Genomic DNA, 22,511 nt, shown 5'->3' on the forward strand with positions numbered 1-22,511 from the left:
ATTCCAAGCGGAAGTTGCTGCGATTAAGGATGCAGTGGATGGAATGCTATCCAGTGCTACTACGGTTAGGGAATTTAACATCTACTCTGATAGCCAAGTGGGTATCAAAGCCTTGAGCTCATCTACAGTGCGATCGAGGGTGATCTGAGAGTGCCTGACCTCGCTTGCGATTGCATCGAATTATTTTACAATTAAGATTAACTGGGTCCCGGGCCATAGCGATTTCCCGGGAAACTGGCAAGCGGATTTCTTAGCCCGCATCTGTACAACTGAATCGAATGGGGATTTTGGGACTCCGCTGGACACCTGTGGATTGCTCCTCCATAGCTGGGCCTCGAGTCAGCTCAGCAAACATTGGGTGGACACCACGTCTTTCAGGGTAGCAAGATCTTTCTGGCCGAAAGTGGATGGCAGGAGGTCTGCTAATTGGGTTCACTAAGGTCATTGGGGTTTAGTCCCATGGGTATCCATGCGGTACGTCTCAATATACTGGAAACTCCATTCTGCTGCAGCTGTATGGAGGATGATGAGGTGGAATCACCAAATCACTTTATGCTTTATTGTCCAGCTTTTGCCAGAACTAGGCAAAAGTATTTCGGTCGCGACTCACTTGGATCTCCCGAGGATTTATCCAAAGTTTAGATTGGTACCATTCGGAGCTTTATCGTTGCTACCCAACAATTCTCTAAGTAGATAGATCTAAGTCAACGTTATTTTTGGTGTATGTATTATCAAAACGGACCTTCGTGTTGTCCAAGTGAGCTATCCTTATCAGGGTAGCTACCACCTAACCTAACCTAATCGGCTTAGTGATACTAGTATCGCTTAGTGATGCTAATATTCGTCACATTATTTATTTGAAAGATATTGTTTTATTTAAAACAAAGTTTTAAATAAAACTTTTATTTAAAACAAAGTTTTAAATAAAACAATACACCCTCAAAATTTTACTCTTAAAAATGTAATTAATTACTTTTCTCAAAAAAACTTTTTTAAAATGATTTTAAAAAAACATTTTGTTGGTAATTCATATTAAAGAAATATACTTAAAAATAACAGTAAAAGAAAATATCTTTTAGAAAATTACATACAAATTCTAACAAGGAGCTTTTTCGTATATTCGGTATTCAAGGAAATCTTACAAATACAATATAAAAAAAAAATGATTTCATTTATCACATTGTGTACATATTTCTATTTCCTTAGAATACAATTAAACACCAAATTATCGCCAAGAATTAATGCTGGGCTCGAGTCGTAACATACGATCACGGATCGTGATACGTCAGGCGTATAAACAAAATGGGATTATAACATACGATACCGAACGGAACGTAATTTATTTTCAATTCACAATAATTTTTACGATCCACATTAGGTTGGATTGTATTTTTAGCTCACAATAGATTTTGAACTGTCAAGTTGGTTGCAAAAAATATAAAAAACAAGTAAGGAAGGTTAAGTTCGGGTGTAACCGAACATTACATACTCAGTTGAGAGCTATGGTGACAACATAAGGGAAAATAACCATGTAGGAAAATGCACCGAGGAAAACCCTGGAATGTGTTTGTATGGCATGGGTATCAAATAAAAGGCATTAAAGAGTATTTTATGAGGGAGTGGGCCATAGTTCTATAGGTGGACGCCATTTAGGGATATAGCCATAAAGGTGGATCAGGGTTGACTCTAGAATGCGTTTGTACGATATGGGTATCAAATGAAAGGTGTTAATGAGTATTTTAAAAGGGAGTAATCCTTAGTTCCATAGGTGGACGCCGTTTCGAGATATCGCCATAAAGGTGGACCAGGGGTGACCCTAGAATTTGTTTGTACAATATGGGTATCAAAAGAAAAGTGTTAATGAGTATATTAAAAGGGAGTAATCCTTAGTTCCATAGGTGGACCCCGTTTCGAGATATCGCCATATAGGTGGACCAGGGGTGACCCTAGAATTTGTTTGTACAATATGGGCATCAAACGAATGGTGTTAATGAGTATTTTAAAAGGGAGTGGGCCTTAGTTCTATAGGTGGATGCCGTTTCGAAATATCGTCATAAAAGTAGACCAGGGGTGACTCTAGAATGTGTTTGTACGATATGGGTATCAAATTAAAGGTATTAATGATGGTTTTAAAAGGGAGTGGTGGTTGTTGTATAGGTGGTCGCCTTTTCGAGATATCGCCATAAAGGTGGACCAGGGGTGACTCTAGAATGCGTTTGTACGATATGGGTATCAAATGAAAGGTATTAATGAGTATTTTAAAAGGGAGTAATCCTTAGTTCTATAGGTGGACGCCGTTGCGTGATATCGCCATAAAGGTGGACCAGGGGTGACCCTAGAATTTGTTTGTACAATATGGGTATCAAAAGAAAGGTGTGAATGAGTATTTTAAAAGGGAGTAATCGTTAGTTCCATAGGTGGACGCCGTTTCGAGATATCGCCATAAAGGTGGACCTGGGGTGACACTAGAATTTGTTTGTACAATATGGGCATCAAACGAAAGGTGTTAATGTGTATTTTAAAAGGGAGTGGGCCTTAGTTCTATAGGTGGACGCCGTTTCGAAATATCGCCACAAAGGTGGACCAGGGGTGACTCTAGAATATGTTTGTACGATATGGGTATCAAATTAAAGGTATTAATGAGGGTTTTAAAAGAGAGTGTATATGTGAAGGCGTTTTCCAGATATCGACCAAAATGTGGACCAGGGTGACCCAAAACATTATCTGTGGGATACCGCTAATTTATTTATATATCTAATACCTGCCAAGATTTTAAGGGTTTTTTATTTCGCCCTGCAGAACTTTTTCATTTTCTTCTACATAATATGATAGGTGTCACAACTATTTTATAAAGTTTTTTCTAAAGTTATATTTCACGTCAATAAAACAATCCAATTACCTTACCATGTTTCATCCCTTTTTTCGTATTTGGTATAGAATTATGGCATTTTTTTTTCATTTTTCGTAATTTTCGATATCGAAAAAGTGGGCGTGGTCATAGTCGGATTTCGTTCATTTTTCATACCAAGATAAAGTGAGTTCAAGTAAGCACGTGAACTAAGTTCATTAAAGATATGTCGATTTTTGCTCAAGTTATCGTGTTAACGGCCATGCGGAAGGACAGACGGACGACTGTGTATAAAAACTGGGCGTGGCATCAACCGATTCCGCCCATTTTCACAGAAAACATTTAACGTCATAAAATCTATGCCCCTACCAAATTTCAAAAGGATTGGTTAATTTTTGTTCGACTTATGGCGTTAAAAGTATCCTAGACAAATTAAATGAAAAAGGGCGGAGCCACGCCCATTTTGAAATTTTCTTTTATTTTTGTATTTTGTTGCACCACATCATTACTGGAGTTGAATGTTGACATAATTTACTTATATACTGTAAAGATATTAAATTTTTTGTTAAAATTTTACTTTAAAAAAATTTTTTTTTAAAAGTGGGCGTGGTCCTTCTCCGATTTTGCTAATTTTTATTAAGCGTACATATAGTAATAGGAGTAACGTTCCTGCCAAATTTCATCATGATATCTTCAACGACTGCCAAATTACAGCTTGCAAAATTTTAAATTACCTTCTTTTAAAAGTGCGCGGTGCCACGCCCATTGTTCAAAATTTTACTAATTTTCTATTCTGCGTCATAAGTTCAATCCATCTACCAAGTTTCGTCGCTTTATCTATCTTTTGTAATGAATTATCGCACTTTTTCTGTTTTTCGAAATTTTCGATATCGAAAAAGTAGGCGTGGTTATAGTCCGATATCGTTCATTTTAAATATCGATCTGAGATGAGTGCTCAGGAACCTACATACCAAATTTCATCAAGATACCTCAAAATTTACTCAAGTTATCGTGTTAACGGACGGACGGACGGACATGGCTCAATCAAATTTTTTTCGATCCTGATTATTTTGATATATGGAAGTCTATACCTATCTCGATTCCTTTATATATGTACAACCAACCGTTATCCAATCAAACTTAATATACTCTGTGAGCTCTGCTCAACTGAGTATAAAAATAAACTCAAAAAGAAAAAACATAGGCATTTCAAAGTGGGATTTTTCAAAATTTGCCCCTACGACCCAAAGGGGGGACATCAGAATTCGTTTTAGAGGTATGGTTCCTTCGGCAAAGTTTCTTATTTTGATCCCTAGAATATGATTTTCACAGAGCAATGGGCGATTTTTTTGCCTCCCCACAAATCGACCCGGCCTAATATACATATATCGCCCGTTTACGTCAATAGTGTCATAATTCAAAAAACACGAACTTTTAGTTAAAAACGAAGAAATTTGCTAAAGGAATTTACCCTATTTCACGCCACCCGTTTAATTTTGTATAAATACATATCTAATATGTAAGTGTGACACAAAACAAAAATTTCGAGTAGAATAGAGGATACCTTCATAAAAATAAAATAAAAATATAAAAAAATTATGTAATGAGAAAGAAGGCAGAGTTTGCTAAAAAAATGTTTAAAGAAAAAAAATAAAGTACTTAAATTGCGAAAAAATTAAGTGAAATGAACAAACAGTCCCATATAAAAACGCAATAAGTGCACTTAGATTTTTTCCGCGTTTTAATGTGATCATTGTGGAAATATGAAGATTCTAATGTTCGGATATTTAATGTTGGGATTCCCATTGAGATCAATGTACGTAATTGATTTGTATTAAATTTGTAAACACTCCATTTCATGAATATATATGACCATATCTACCATAAAATATCGTCTGTGAACAATATAATACTAAGATATAACAAAGCAGAATATATTAGAAAGAAAAGAAAAACAAACAAAAATATTGAAACTATTCACGCAAACATATTTACTAAAATAAAATTAATTTCATAACTTTAAGCGACATAAACAAATTAGGGTTATGGGATCTAAGCATCCGATTACTGGATATATAATCCACCAAAGTTAGCCTAATAATAAATACTAGTATCGCCTGTAGTCGAAATTCGGCCAACGTGTATTTTTTTCAACTCAGTCAAACTGGTCTAACTTACTTAACTTTTTCTTTAAAATTTTGAATTTTATCTTAGACTTTGTACTTTTTGATTGTATTTTCTTAAATTTTCTACAAACTTTTCACACGTAATTATAACGTTTTGGTATGGAGCTCCTTAAACCAAAATATACAAATTATGTAAAATCAAATGAAATTTACATAGAATTATGGTAAAATTACTTGAAATTGAATTGAAAAATAGGTACTTCCACACCCGGAAGGTCCCCGTTGGCGCGCTACCGAAGTTAGTTTTCGGAGCTCGGTTCCCCAGTGGGCCTATATCACCCATATACATATATCGCCCATTTACTTCAATAGTATCATAATTCAAAAAACATGAACTTTTAGTTAAAAACGAAGAAATTTGCTAAAGGAATTTAGCCTATTTCACGCCACCCGTTTAATTTTGTATAAATATATATCTAATATGTAAGTGTGACTCAAAACAAAAATTTTGAGTAGAATAGAGGATACCTTCATAAAAAATAAAATAAAAATATAAAAAAATTATGTAATGAGAAAGAAGGCAGAGTTTACTAAAAAATGTTTAATTAAAGAAAAAAAAATAAAGTACTTAGATTGTGAAAAAATTAAGTGAAGTGAACAAACAGCTCCATATAAAAACGCAATAAGTGCACTTAGACTTTTTTCCGGGTTTTAATGTGATCATTGTGGAAATATGAAGATTCTTATGTTCGGATATTTAATGTTGGGTTTCCCATTGAGATCTATGTACGTAATTAATTTGTATTACATTTGTAAACACTCCATTTTATTAATATATATATGACCATATCTACCATAAAATATCGTTTGTGAACAATATAATACTAAGATATAACATAGCAGAATAAATTAGGAAGAAAAGAAAAACAAACAAAAATATTGAAATTATTCACGCAAACATATTTGCTAAGATAAAATTGATTTCATAACTTTAAGCGACATAAACAAATTAGGGTTATGGGATCTAAGCATCCGATTAATGGATATATAATCCAACAAAGTTAGCCTAGTAATAAATATATTGGGTACTATACTGACTATTCAATACGGCCGCTGTGATGCCGGTTGAAGCTTTGACCTAAAATCAAAAACGTTTTTGGAACGTTTTTTTGTTTCGTAATTAACATAAAAGGGAATTGCCATCATCCGGTGGCAAAATCCTGAGCCAGATAAATAATTTTGCATGTAAATGCAACAACAACTATTTTAGCCAGATAAATCCAGATAGAAGTCTGGTTCAATTTGAGAGCCAGATAATTTGTTAATTACTTCTTTTTAGTTTGGCAACGCTGCCCTTAATAAACCTAATTTTTCAAAAATAGATGTAGCTGCTTAAACTTTCGCCGTATGAGTTAAATGAAAACCGGCGGCGATATCTGCCTATCACATTTCACGTGGGCCAAAATTTCACGACATCTGCTTCTCAAGTTTCTCAATGATCCAGAGCATTCCCGTGAGAATTGAGCGTGAACCGGAGCTGTAAAACTCACTGGAAAACGGCAAATATAAAAAATATAATGTTATATTTTTGTAACTTTTTTTTTTGTTCAGTATAAGACGTACTTTATCTAAAATGAGGATTAAATCTGCAAGTGCAAAAGCATTTTCTTGCAAATTTGCCATTAATTGATATAAATAAATTAGTTAGTTTCAACAAAAGTTAAGTCATTATTTGTGATTTTATGTTTTTTTGAAAACAACTAAAATAAAAAACAAAGAATCTGTTAAATAAAGACTTATGTATTTATTTGTATGTAGGTGAAACGTTTGTGCTTTCGAATTTAGCGGGAATACATAAAATTTGAAATTCACATTAGAACACTTAGATAATTGTTCCCAAAGACGGCGCGCTTGTGCATAAAGGTTTAGGTCTTTGAAATTCGCATTATAACGATAAGATAATTGTTCCCAAAGATGGCGCGCTTGTGCATAAAGGTTTAGGTCTTTGAAATTCGCATCAGAACACTTAGATAAGTATTCAAAGATGGCGCGCTTGTGCACGAAATGAATTACGATATTTGTATGCATTGTTCGAATTTACAAAAAAAATTTTCTATTAATTATAAACAAATAGAGTAATACTTGTTAACAGAAATAGGCCTATGCACTGCGGCTGATCAATACGAATCGATTCATCCAACTTTTATATGATTATACGTATGCTAAGTATGCGAAGCAGCCTGTCAATTCATTGCATGGAAATTTTGTTAGCGTATTAATATATAGATAGTGGGTAATATACTGCCTATGCAATGCGGCCGCTATGATGCCGGTTGCCGCTTTGACGTAAAATCAAAAACGTGTTTGGGACGTTTTTTTGTTTCGTAATTAGCATAAAAGGCAATTGCCATCATCCGGTGGCAAAATCCTGAGCCAGATAAATAATTTTGCATGTAAATGCAACAATAACAATTTTAGCCAGATAAAGCCAGATAGAAGTCTGGTTTAATTTGAGAGCCAGATAATTTGTTAATTACTTCTTTTTAGTTTGGCAACGCCGCCCTTAATAAAACTAATTTTTCAAAAATAGATGTTGCTGCTTAACCTTTCGCCGTATGAGTTAAATGAAAAACGGCGGCGACATCTGCCTATCACATTTCACGTGTGCGAAAATTTCACGACATCTGCTTCTCTAGTTTCTCAACGATCCAGAGCATTCCCGTTAGAATTGAGCGTGAACCGGAGCTGTAAAACTCACTGGAAGACGGCAAATATAAAAAATGTAACGTTATATTTTTGTAACTTTTTTTTTGTTCAGTATAAGACGTACTTTATTTAAAATGAGGATTAAATCTGCAAATGCAAAAACATTTTGAGTCAAATTTGCCATTAATTTATTTTAAAAAAATTTGTTAGTTTCATCAAAAGTTAACTCATTATTTGTGATTTCATGTTTTTGAAAACAACTAAAATAAAAAACAAAGAATCTGTTAAATAAAGACTTATATATTTACGTGTAAGTGCTATTTGCCACAAAAAATGGGCCGGTCAAAAATTAATTCTATTTAAGATTTTTTGGTACGCTACAAATTATTTTGGAACAATTTTTTAGGATTTTGGTAGAGGCTATTATAGGTAAGTGGCAACAATGGGGAACCATATTTGTATGTAGGTGAAACATTTGTTCTTTCGGATTTAGCGGGGATACATAAAATTTGAAATTCACATTAGAACACTTAGATAATTGTTTCCAAAGACGGCGCGCTTGTGCATAAAGGTTTAGGTCTTTGAAATTCGCATTATAACGATAAGATAATTGTTCCCAAAGATGGCGCGCTTGTGCACGAAAATGAGTTACGATATTTGTATGAATTGTTCGAGTTTACAAAAAAACTTTTTCTATTAATTATAAACAAATAGAGTAATATTTGTTTAAAAAAAATAGGCCTATGTACTGCGGCTGATCAATACGAATCGATTCATATAAGTTTTATATGATTTTACGTATGCTAAGTATTCGAAACAGCATGTCAATTGATTGTATGGAAATTTTGTTAGCGTATTAATATATAGATTAGTATCGCCTGTGGTCGAAATTCGACCAACGTGTATTTTTTCCAACTCAGTACATGCGCCAAGTGTTAAATATAGCAAACTGGTCTAACTTGCTTACCTTTTTCTTTAAAATTTTGAATTTGATCTAAGACTTTGTACTTTTTGATTGTATTTTCTTAAATTTTCTAGAAACTTTTCAAACGTAATTATAACGTTTTGGTATGGAGCTCCTTAAACCAAAAATAAAGATTATGTAAAATCAAATGAAATTGACATAGAATTATGGTGAAATTTCTTGAATTGAATTGAAAAATAGGTCTTTCCACACCCGGAAGGTCCCCGTTGGCGCGCTACCGAAGTTAGTTTTTGGAGCTCGGTTCCCCAGTAGGCCTATATCACCCATATACATATATCGCCCATTTACCTCAATAGTGTCATAATACAAAAAACATGCACTTTTAGTTAAAAACGAAGAAATTTGCTAAAGGAATTTAGCCTATTTCACGCCACCCGTTTAATTTTGTATAAATATATATCTAATATGTAAGTGTGACACAAAACAAAAATTTCGAGTAGAATAGAGGATACCTTCATAAAAAATTAACTAAAAATATAAAAAAAATTATGTAAAGAGAAAGAAGTTTACTAAAAAAATGTTTAATTAAAAAAAAAAAAATAAATAAATAAAGTACCTAAATTGCGAAAAAATTAAGTGAAGTGAACAAACAGCTCCATATAAAAACGCAATAAGTGCACTTAGACTTTTTTCCGGGTTTAATGTGATCATTGTGGAAATATGAAGATTCTGATATTCGGATATTTAATGTTGGGTTTCCCATTGAGATCTATGTACGTAATTAATTTGTATTAAATTTGTAATCACTCCATTTCATTAGTATATATGACCATATCTACCATAAAATATCGTCTGTGAACAATGTAATACTAAGGTATAACAAAGCAGAATAAATTAGGAAGAAAAGAAAAATAAAAAAAAATATTGAAATTATTCACGCAAACATATTTACTAAAATAAAATTGATTTCATAACTTTAAGCGACATAAACAAATTAGGGCTATGGGATCTAAGCATCCGATTAATGGATATATAATCCAACAAAGTTAGCCTAATAATAAATATAGTGGGTAATATACTGCCTATGCCAGGGATGGGCCTATTTTCAGCTCCTAAATCAGTTTCAGTGCCAGCGAGTTAGGTGAGACGTTTGTGTGTTTTGGGGTATTAGGAGAGTAAAAAATGCATTGGAAATATCGTACGCTTCGTCTCAAACGATATTCATCGCAAGAAGATTGCGGAAACACTAAAAAACTGAAATGAAAATATTCTTTCTCAACCTCGAAAACCAATTCCCAACCTGTTTTGCAATAGTACGAAAACAAAAACATACATTTTTTTGGCAAGAAATACGAAAAAGGGAAAAACCACAGACTGAAGTCGACTTTATGTTAAGCAGCATATTATTGACATTCATTTCGTCTTCACATACATTCAATTATATGCAAGCCGATTTATTTTGCAATATATACATAAAAGTATTTAAAAAAGTATTTTTAAAGTAGTAGCATTAGAGGAAGTAGTAGTAGAAAAACGTACTAATGCACGTTTCTTATACAATCGTGGGAAAACGAAACCCTTTTCAGACTTGTTGGCAGTGTTGCCGTGAGCCTAGAAAGAAATGTATCAATTTCAAATAAAAAAAGGTACCAATCTCATAAACAACGACTAATTTTACCAGTTTTATTATAAACATAACTGCTTTCATTTATAAATTTCAAATTATAAAGGAATATTCAAATTTCTTCAGCTCACAAACATATATCGTTAAATCCACACTGCAAAAATTGTTGGAGCATGTGTTGCATGTGTGTTTAATTTACGGCGATCATTTTTCTAATTTTAAAACTTGCTGTGTTTATGGTTTGAATCATAAAGGAACTTTTAAAATTACAACTGAAAATTCAGCTCGAGTTGTGAATCACAAAAGCGACATTACATATTTGTAGCCTTTAGTGCGAGCGAAGTCGCCGGTAAAGGCTAGTTTATCCTAAAACGCTTAATAATTTGAACATAATAAGAGCGGTGGCAGCTCTATTTTCCACATACTCTCTCTTTATCAATCTTATGTTTTGTATATTATTCTCTTCCTGTGTTCTTCGCCCCACATACCTGCACTTGATCGTCCCTCACCTAGCACTTAAATGTGCAAAGCGTGTCCGTATGAGCAAAAGCCTCATACGAGCCGTTTTGCCCATCGCTGGCCTATGCAATACGGCCGCTATGATGCCGGTTGTCGCTTTGACCTAAAATCAAAAACGTTTTTGGGAGGTTTTTTTGTTTCGTAATTAGCATAAAAGGCAATTGCCATCATCCGGTTGCAAAATCCTGAGCCAGATAAATAATTTTGCATGTAAATGCAACAACAACGATTTCAGCCAGATAAATGGTCTGGTTACTTCTTTTTAGTTTGGCAACGCTGCCCTTAATAAACCTAATTTTTCAAAAATAGATGTCGCTGCTTAACCTTTCGCCGTATGAGTTAAATGAAAAACGGCGGCGACATCTGCCTATCACATTTCACATGTGCGAAAATTTCACGACATCTGCTTCTCAAGTCTCTCAATGATCCAGAGTATTCCCGTGAGAATTGAGCGTGAGCCGGAGCTGTAAAACCCACTGGAAGACGGCAAATATAAAAAATGTAATGTTATATTTTTGTAACTTTTTTTGTTCAGCATAAGACGTACTTTATCTAAAATGAGGATTAAATCTGCAAATGCAAAAGTATTTTCGCGCAAATTTGCCATTAATTGTTATAAATAAATTAGTTTCAACAAACGTTACCTCATTATTTGTGATTTCATGTTTTTTGAAAACAACTAAAATAAAAAACAAAGAATCTGTTAAACAGAGACTTATGTATTTACGTGTAAGTGAAATTTGCCACAAAAAATGGGCCCGTCAAAAATTAATTCTATTTATGATTTTTTGGTACGCTACAAATTATTTTGGAACAATTTTTTAGGATTTTGGTAGAGGATATTATAGGTAAGTGGCAACAATGGGGAACCATATTTGTATGTAGGTGAAACATTTGTGCTTTCGGATTTAGCGGGGATACATAAAATTTGAAATTCACATTAGAACACTTAAATAATTGTTCCCAAAGACGGCGCGCTTGTGCATAAAGGTTTACGTCTTTGAAATTCGCATTATAACACTTAGATAATTGTTCCCAAAGATGGCGCGCTTGTGCACGAAAATGAGTTACGATATTTGTATGAATTGTTCGAATTTACAAAAAAACTTTTTCTATTAATTATAAACAAATAGAGTAATATTTGTTAAAAAAAAATAAGGCCTATGCACTGCGGATGATCAATACGAATCGATTCACATAACTTTTATATGATTTTACGTATGCTAAGTATGCGAAACAGCCTTGTCAATTGATTGTATGGAAATTTTGTTAGCGTATTAATATATAGAAGTGGGTAACCCTACAAGAATACTGACTATCATATGACTATCATCTGATTGTCAGCAATGTCAACCTAACGATCAGCGCCTCATACAAACTTTCTATCACAAACTTAAGGGGACTTGCGCAAATGTGATGTAAACAACTGTGTACGTGTGAGTTTTTGTCTCCTTCTTATACACCAACATGGCCTACTGATTAAGTATATAGCCGTACTGCTCACTCTCATTCCTTTTCCTGGATCAGTGCTGACACTGTAACTATCAAAAAGTGTCATAAATGATAGTTTACTGTAGATATCAGGTTTGACTGTTATACTATCATAAATGACCATTGTTATATTCCGCCAAAAATGAAACAATGCTTTTTGCTTTTTATTTACTTTATTTCATTACGTTTTTAATTTTGTACGTGATAAAATCATACGTGTTTCTTATTTGTTTAAAATAGTTTTATAAGAATTCGAGTTCAGAATGTTCAATTTAAATTCAGAAAATAACAAAACAACAGAAGAGCGCTTTCCTCATGCGGAAACCCATTTAAAAATGAATCACCACTAACCACTATTGTTTTTCGCGTATCAATTTTTTGAGTGCGCCCCATACATTCCGACAGCTTTTGGTATTAATATTATTTTCGATTTGTTTTCTTTTAGCATGGAGCTTTGAAATGCTCTCTTTTTCATTTTTTAAACTTATTTTTTATATGGTTTTCGTCGGTTGAAAATGGAGGAATTTAAAAAATAACAAAACAACCGTGATAATCATTTGATTGTCATATGACAGTCAGTAGTGACAACATGATTAAACCGGATAAACTGTTCTCGCATACATAAAATTCCGTTGAGAATTATGTATCTGTATCACATGCATAATGGTATCTGCTGTCTGTTCTTTTGTTCTGTACCAGGTGTCCGAAGCTTTCCCAGTTTGAGTCCTTTTTCATGATTATAGGCTGTCGTTGGGAACATGCGGACATGCGTGAGTATCAATGTTTACGTCATCGCAGGATCAGCATTGTCAATTACAAGTGCGAGTGTATTAGTAAAGCTATCAGCGTTTCTTGTAGGGAATATATTGCCTATGCAATACGGCCTTATTGATGCCGGTTGCCGCTTTGACCTAAAACCTAAAATCAAAAACGTTTTTGGGACGATTTTTTATTTCGTAATTAGCATAAAAGGCAATATAAAAAATGTAATGTTATATTTTTGTAACTTTTTTTTTTGTTGAGTATAAGACGTACTTTATCTAAAATAAGGATTAAATCTGCAAATGCAAAAACATTTTGAGTCAAATTTGCCATTAATTGTTATAAATAAATTAGTTAGTTTCAACAAAAGTTAACTCATTATTTGTGATTTCATGTTTTTTGAAAACAACTAAAATAAAAAAAAAGGAATCTGTTAAATAAAGACATGTATTTACGTGTAAGTGAAATTTGCCACAAAAAATGGGCCCGTCAAAAATTAATTCTATTTAAGATTTTTTGGTACGCTACAAATTATTTTGGAACAATTTTTTAGGATTTTGGTAGAGGCTATTATAGGTAAGTGGCAACAATGGCAAACCATATTTGTATATAGGTGAATCATTTGTGCTTTCGGATTTAGCGGGGATACATAAAATTTGAAATTCACATTAGAACACTTAGATAATTGTTCCCAAAGACGGCGCGCTTGTGCATAAAGGTTTAGGTCTTTGAAATTCGCATTAGAACACTTAAATAATTGTTCCCAAAGATGGCGCGCTTGTGCACGAAAATAAATCACGATATTTGTATGAATTGTTCGAATTTACAAAAAACTTTTTCTATTAATTATAATGATCCATACGAATCGATTCATATAACTTTTATATGATTTTACGTATGCTAAGTATGCGAAACAGCCTGTCAATTAATTGTATGGAAATTTTGTTAGCGTATTAATATATATAATAATAAATTGATACTAGAGTTTTGCTTAACACATATTCCGACTTACTTGTTTGAGAAATCCTTGAAAGGGAGTTCATGAGGCTCAAAAAATCAAGTTTTAAATCAAAATTGCATTCAAGTTTATGCTGAATAAAAATTTTCAATAAAACGAAAACTGGAATTATATTCAAATTTTCAACCTTGCTCGCAATATCCATGGCATCTTTTCTAGAAAAATTACTGTGCCCATGTAGAAAAGATAATAAAATAAAAAGGTAAAAAAAATGGATAATAATCTTCCATTTTTTTTTTAACTCTTCTTCAATATTTAACTCTTCTATAATGTGGCTGTAAAATCATTTACAACTGCGGAACCCCCATCCTCAACTGGAGTGCATATATCGACAGTATGTGTACTAATATTGGATACGTCGGCCTCATGGGCTCTGGTAGCAATAGAACCTGCCGAAACATCGACACTAAACTTTAACAAATTGCTATTTTCACCGGCTTCAGATTCACAAACCAAAATGAAATGCTTGCGCTGTAAATGCCTTTTATAAAAAATGTTTCATAAAATCAATGAATAATTTCATAAAAGTTTATGAAAAGCATTCATAGACATTGTTCATATAGCATAAAAACTGAATGTTGTTCTAAGACTTCTTCATGAATTTGCATCCATTACCTTTAAGAGCGTTTTCATAAATTTCTATGAAATTATTCATTTAATTTATGAAAAATTCATTAAAATCAATGAACTTATACATAAAACCAAGGGCAGAATGTTTATGAACGCCGTTCATGGAAAATAAATGATATATGAAAGTTGCGCAATAGGAAGAATAGAAGGCACGATTTTAATTTTTCCATGAAATAGTCTTTTATGTACGCTCACTGGCATTTTGTACCAAGCATATTCTGATAAATACAATTCCCTCGTCTCTGCGACATACTGTTCAAAAGCTATAGAATTTATTTGATATCCACATCCTATGCAGGAAAGTATAGAATGAAACCTTTTCAATATATTAATAACACTGGATCACAAATTCCAATTTTTTTTCTACGCCAGAGACGCCATTATGAAATTCCTATGTAAAATCACCCCTGATTTCGAAAATCAAGGTTATTTTTAATTCTGTGGTAATGTTTTTAAGATATTTACAAATAACTTTTTTTTCTATAGAGGGAAAAAAACAAATCTGCAAAAAAAGAAAAAGTTTTCGAGATCCTTCCTCGCCTAGCAAAAAGTGTTGCATGCACAGTTTATAGACCTTATTACCTTTTAAAAGCTTCAAACCGTTTTGGAATTGCTCAATTCGTTCTTTTTTTTTTGAAAAACCGTTATTCGTAAATATCTCAAAAACGTTACCATAGAATTAAAAATAGCCTTGATTTTCGAAATCAGGTTGTGATTTTACATAGGAATATCATAATGGCATCTCTGGTGCATTTTGGTTATAAACCAGTGTAATTAAGCCTGTTATATCTGATGTTATTTCAGGATCTCCAAAAAAATTTTCTCGCATTGTTGCCATCTTTAGTATTTCCAGCTTTTTGCTTTGGCATATCAATTAAAAGACCAACTTCTATCCTGAATCTATTCTAGATATTGTGGCGAATTTTAGGATCACTAAGCTGTGAGTAAATAGAGGCATAACAGCAGAAACATTAAAGTAAGCTACACTTGAGTACATTCACACTTCAATCATCATTTATACACATACACAGAAGGCGACGAAGAGATAACTCACTCACACACATGTAGTCATCAGCCGAAGTTGTTACTCACACATACACACGCAATATAGTTCAATTACCAAGCAGGATATACAAGAGTTCTAGAAGGCGAAAAGTCTAGAATTAAAAAAAATAAATGTAAGGCGCGACAACCTCCGAAGACATCTAAGGCCGAGCTTCAATTCCAATTTGCGTCGTGCTCCTCTTGATTTTCCCTACAAATTGGCCGGACGGGACCTACGTGTTATATACTGTCTCCTTGCCTTGCAGATGAGTTTTCAGTGAGAGCTTTTCATGGCAGAAATACACTCGGAGCGCTTGCCAAATGCTGCCGAGGGGCGACCCGCTTAGAAAAATTTTCTTCTAATTGAAAAACCTTATTTCTAAAATTTTGTTGTTGCTTTGCCCGGGGTGTGAACCCAGGGCATACGGTGTGGTAGGCGGATCACGCTACCATCACCCCACGGTGGCCGCCAAAACGAAACGTCTAGACCTTAGTAGAAATATGCGGATGAGACAACAGTGAGGATAAAAGCAGCGCAAGCTGAGGAATGATTAATCAGTTTTGATTTAAACACGCTATTGGTTGTGAAGTACTACTCCCAAAGAAATCTAAATAAATACCAGTTTGCAGTACTGAATATTGGAGTGATTTATTCAACAGTTTAGCGATTCGAACATTAGCAGAAGACGCATAAATATCAGAAATCCCCAGAATTCTTTACAATATGTTCTTTCTTCTTTTTCATATACTCCTTATTTTCTTCGCCCGAACACACCAAGTCCTCATCTTCAATCGATGAGCGATGTGCAGCATACATTCCATACATCTTACCCACGAATGTAAAGGATAAATTCCAAAAGCAAGCATTCTGTCGTCTACATTTTGCTCTGACAAGGCACACAAATTGTTCATATCTTTTTAAGAAGCCCCACATATGTAGCACTTTTGTGATGATCTATATGCAGACAGAGCATTACATACTTTGCCGTCAATCATTCACAACAACGTAAATTTCCTTCACTTCTCTGGTAAAAACAATTTTATTAGGTGACAGTATCTCGTGGAAGACAGGATTAATCCAAACTATAATTTTTCGTCCGTTTATCATTGTATACATTTGAAGAAGAACCATTGAAATGAAAAACATACTGGTGTCCGATTGGTTTTCTTCCCAAAATGTTTGCTTATAACTGCTATGTTTTGCTCAATGAAACGACTTTTAATTCGAAAAGAACGTTCCCATCTTGAACGAAAATCATAACATAGCTTGATGATAAATGTTTTTATTTTTATCTCTTCCAATTAAACTCAAAATATAGTTAAGTACGACACCATTATTTTCTTCTTTCTTGCTTTATGTATATTTCAAATTAATTTGGATGTAATCATCGAACAGAATTCAATAGCTTTATCTAAGTATCACCCTATTAATAAATAAATAAAAACTGTCAAAATCAACTAAATATTTAGTGGGTGTGTATTTTATTATATAAAAAATTTTAAAATAATGTCTTAAAGTCTGGAACTTGCCAATGCTGTTAAAAACGCCTAAGTAAGTAAAATTAAGATTTAAGTGAAAATATTTATCCAAAAATTTACCACGTTACCACAAACTTCATCAAAAATGTTTTACTGTGAAATGATTTTCGCATTTATCGCGGTGACACAAGTTTCATAACGGTTATCATGACGATTATTGTTTTTTTGTTTTGCTTTAACTACTTATTCGTAACATTTGCATATTTATCTACTGCATGTCATACAATTTTTGCGATTGGAAAACTTTTTTTTTTTACTTTTTAAAAAAGGTATAATCAGATAAAAGGTATAATCGAAACAGCTGTCGCCTTGTCCGTCCTTATGTCACGTTGTTTAAATGTTTCCGAAATTATTAAATAAATTATAAATTGCTTCAAATAAATGTTTTCATACATTTAAAAGCAATGAGGGCAGTCCCCGCCTAATTCATAAAAAGTCACATTGTGCTGCGTGTAAAGGGCATAACTTTCCACTGGAACAATCCCCGGCCAGGAACAGTGAACGTGGTATCCGGTGGTGATTTTCTGGCGAAAGGAATTTGCTAGTATCCCTTCTTCAGGTCTATGGTCGAAATGAACTTGGCTTCCTCCATCTGATCGAGAATCGATCCAATTTGGGGTAGCGGATACGCGACCGGTTCACTGGCGGCATTCAGTTGGCGGTAGTCTATGCACTTCCTCCAGGTGCATTGTTTCTTGCCGACTAGTACGATTGGCGAGTTATATGTGCTTCGCGATGTTTCATTTCTTCCTCCTACCAACAGTTCGTCGACTTCCTTTTTGATTACTTGCTTCATGTTGCTTCAACGGGCGGTTATGCTTGAGAATGATCACGTGCTCAGCTGCGGTACTAGGGCCAACGATTTCCCCAAACCGCTTTTGGTCATATGTCAATATGATCCCCAGCTCCACATTTTGGTCGTTTCTCAAGTGCTCCCGGCATTGTTATTGTTATTCAATTATTTATTATTATTATTTTTATATATTGGAAAAGGAGTGACGATTCACTGCTTTACACTGGATAAGAGCGCTAGTGTTGCCACCTTCGGCTCTATGCAATTATTATTTTAGTTTTTATTGGGCAAAATTGAAAAGAAGGAAACATTTACTGGCATATTGCGATGGTAGCATTTCGACAACTGCCACGTCATCATTGTCAGGCAATTCCGTAATGTTTATATATTTCAACATGTTTCACCGGAGATGGAACCGCGGTCAAACTTCTGAAATCGCAATCGCCTAACCATTGGGCCATTGTGTTGTATTTTCTTTCTTGGTTAATTTCAGTTTTGTCCCATTTTCACGCTCTCGCACGATTTGAGACATTCTGTCTTTACATTAATTTGTACTAGGTCTGCTTTTTTTTTATTGGTATTGTACCACTCCTCTTCACTGCAGAAGATTGTTTGTGTACTATATCTAAACTCCTGCTCAGTTTGTATAGTTATATGTTTATATGTTTAATGGTGTGTTCAATTTTACTTCAGATTTTTAAGAATTAATGAGCTTAACAGCGGTAAATAATTATTGTTATTCATTCTTTTCAGTTTTTCCAAATAAAGCCAAAATAATAATTGACTAACAATATTATTTACCGGTATTTTTTGGTTATTTAAAATCTACACGTAAATATATTAATTTGCAAGCGTTCAAAAGTTTTTTGGTTGAGTATTTTTTACTAAATTATAATTTTTTTAATGTGTGTTATTTTTGTGCTGAAAATATTTAAAACCGTGAAAAAAAACCTGCCAACATTTTTAACCACGCGCAACCACAATAGTTTTGAATTTATACAATAAAAAAATATTATTACATACAACTCAAATGATTCTTCACCCCCGTATGTCCCCGTTTTGATATAATGACGATAATAATAAGTAAGGAAGGCTAAGTTCGGGTGTAACCGAACATTACATACTCAGCTGAGAGCTTTGGAGACAAAATAAGGGAAAATCACCTTTTAGCAAAATGAACCTAGGGAACCCTGGAATGTGTTTGTTTGACATGTGTATCAAATGAAAGGTGTTAATGATTATTTAAAACGTAGTGGGCCTTAGTTCTATAGGCTGACGCCTTTTCGAGATATCGCAATAAGGGTGGACCAGCGGTGACTCCAGAATGTGTTTGTACGATATGGGTATCAAATTAAAGTATTAATGAGGGTTTTAAAAGGGAGTAACCCTTAGTTGTATATGTGAAGGCGTTTTCGAGATATCGACCAAAATGTGCACCAGGGTGACCTAGAACATCTTCTGTCGGGTACCGCTAATTTATTTATATATGTAATACCACGAACAGTATTCCTGCCAAGATTCCAAGGGCTTTTGATTTCGCCCTGCAGAACTTTTTCATTTTCCTCTACTTAATATGGTAGGTGTCACACCCATTTTACAAAGTTGTTTCTAAAGTTATATTTTGCGTCAATAAACCAATCCAATTACCATTTTTCATCTCTTTTTTCATATTTGGTACAGAATTATGACATTTTTTTTCATTTTTCGTAATTTTCGATATCGGAAAAGTGGGCGTGGTCATAGTTGGATTTCGGCCATATTTTATGCCAAGATAAAGTGACTTCAGGAAAGTACGTGAACTAAGTTTAGTTAAGATATATCATTTTTTGCGCAAGCTATCGTGTTAACGGCCGAGCGGAAGGACAGACGGTCCACTGTGTATAAAGACTGGGCGTGGCTTCAACCGATTTCGCCCATTTTCACAGAAAACAGTTATCGTCATAGAATCTATGTCCCTACCAAATTTCACAAGGAGTGGTAAATTGTTGTTCGACTTATGGCATTAAAAGTATTCTAGACGAATTAAATAAAAAAGGGCGCCCATTTTGAAATTTTCTTTTATCTTTGTATTTTGTTGCACCATATCATTGCTGGAGTTGAATGTTGACATAATTTACTTTTATACTGTAAAGATATTAAATTTTTTGTTAAAATTTGACTTAAAAAAAAAATTTTTTTTTAAAGTGGGCGTGTTCGTCATCCGATTTTGCTAATTTTTATTTAGCACACATAGAATAATAGGAGTAACGTGCCTACCAAACTTCATCACGATATCTCCAACGACTGCCAAATTACAGCTTGCAAAACTTTTAAATTACCTTCTTTTAAAAGTGGGCTATGCCACGCCCATTGTCCAAGATTTTTCTAATTTTCTATTTTGCCTCATAAGGTCAACGCACCTACCAAGATTCATCGCTTTATCCGTCTTTGGTAATGAATTATCGCACATGGTAAGTTGACTTAAACTTTTAGCTTTTTTTCTTAGCCTTAAACATTTTTATTTAGCTTTTATTAGCTTTTTATTATTGTCCATCTAGCCGGTTTTCTGGAAAAGTTCTGGAAATCCTGTTTGCGACATGCACCTTCAATTTTCATACTGACACCGCAGACCAGGTTTGTAAACAGTATGATATAAACAATGACCGAATTTTATAAAAGTTCTTCCCATGAAGCACTGCACTGTAGGTTTTCATCGCACATCTGCCGTATTTTTATCTTTCCTTATAAGTGGCATTTCATTATTTCAAATAATTTTCAAAAATCAATCAATGTAAAAGGGTTCCTGAACTTTTTTATATCAATTTTTGTCATGCAATTGATCAAATATAAACACCCCATTATATTTAAAATAAGTCAACCTTAATTCGAAATTTAACGACTTTGTTTTTTAAGAAGTAAAGAAGATTTATATGAACTTACCTCGTTACTGTGGGTACGGTTTTGGTGTTTAGCCCTATCGCTGGCGTTACTGAAAGCTTTGCTACAGCCAGGGTATTCGCAAGTGTATGGTTTCTCTCCTGTATGTGCACGTAAGTGTGTTTTGAGGTTTTCGAGGCGGGAATATGCTTTAGCACATCCTTCGAACTGTTTGAAATAAAAAGGAAATTACATTTATTTTTCTTATAGCTTTAACAAGATACCGATTGAAAACGGTATAGTTTAAACCACTGCTCAACACCCTTAACCTTTCCAATCGGGACCAAAATTTATATGTGATATTGCCAACTATAAATACTATATAAATGCGATAAAATCCTAAGGGATTTTAGGCCGATCATCTGTTAAAATTTGCGTCGTGCTCCTTTTTAATTTTTCCTACAAATTGGTGGGACGGGACCTACTTGTTTTATGCCGACTCCGTACGGCAGAAATACACTTGGAATGTTTGCCAAACACTGTCGAGGGGCTACCCCACTTAGAAAAATTATCCTCTAATCTAAGTCCAACCTTATTTCTAAAATTTTGATGTATCTTTGCCCGGGCGTGAACCCAGGATCTTTGGTGTGGTAGGTGTAACACGCTACCCTCACACCACGGTGTGGCTATTATAAAACCTAAAATTAAATTTAAATTTTTGAAACCCCATAGAGAAATCTTAATTTTGACCACTGTGCAACACCCCTTAACCGTCCCAAATCATGACCAAATTTCATACGTGTTATTTTGTGACCTCATTTAAATTGTTGAGATTAAAAAAAGTATTTTATTATATATATTATATCTATATAATGCAACCTTATATACAAGGTTTGGTTATTAAGTTCTGGGAATTTGCTTACAATTTAAAAACTGGCAACACTTTTTCGTTCGGCATTTGTCTTAAAGGATCTTCCTTAAGTCAACGAAATAATTTGTCGAGGTCATCAAAAGTGTCCTGTTATTTACCCACGTGATTGTCATGACGAGGCATTTCCTACCTCGTTGTTAAACAGAATCTTGCCAAATGGAGAGAAAGTGGGGCGTGACTGGTTGGCGTGGAGTGCCAGGAGCAATGCTTTTTATTGCCTACCATGTCGTTTGTTAAGCACCGATACTTTAAATTAAACTAAAATTTGTTGTTCTTGCGGATATTCGAAATTCCAGGTATGGAAGAAGCTATACGATAAACTGTCATCACACGAAAATACTCAAGATCACATTAAATGTTATATTCAATGGCGATCTTTACAAAATCTAATTCAAAAGGAGGCTACAATTGATACACTTATCAATGAACAGCTAATCACTGAAACTCAAAAGTGGAAAGAAATTTTATATAGAATTTTGGACACTATTTTATTTTTTGGTGAAAGAGGCCTAACTTTCAAATGCGAAAGTATATAAGTTAACACCACCCACATTCAAACTTCACAAATATTCACATAGTGGGTTGCCTGCATTCTCTAGTCACATCGCAGCACACGTGTGTGCGATAAACGCTGACTAGCATATTCACATCATGGGAACATTACTGGTGATACGATATCAACAACATAAGCTACCTACA

The 22,511-nt window shown here is 33.9% G+C and overlaps 1 protein-coding gene across 1 annotated transcript in view; it reads right to left on the reverse strand.

Annotated features, from left to right (window-relative positions):
- The window catches only part of LOC137235840 (transcriptional activator cubitus interruptus-like), a 195,168-nt gene extending 173,233 nt beyond the window's left edge, over window positions 1–21,935 (reverse strand). The window contains exons 1-2 of the mRNA XM_067758657.1: window positions 21,915–21,935; window positions 20,945–21,109 (exon numbers count right to left, since the gene is read on the reverse strand). Of these exons, the coding sequence (XP_067614758.1) occupies window positions 20,945–21,109; window positions 21,915–21,935 (186 nt within the window). The remainder of the gene's footprint in view (window positions 1–20,944; window positions 21,110–21,914) is intronic.
- Between the last annotated feature and the right edge of the window lie 576 nt (window positions 21,936–22,511).

Source organism: Eurosta solidaginis, unplaced genomic scaffold, assembly GCF_040869045.1.
Source record: "Eurosta solidaginis isolate ZX-2024a unplaced genomic scaffold, ASM4086904v1 ctg00000779.1, whole genome shotgun sequence".
In the NCBI taxonomy this organism is placed as follows: Eukaryota; Metazoa; Arthropoda; class Insecta; order Diptera; family Tephritidae; genus Eurosta; species Eurosta solidaginis.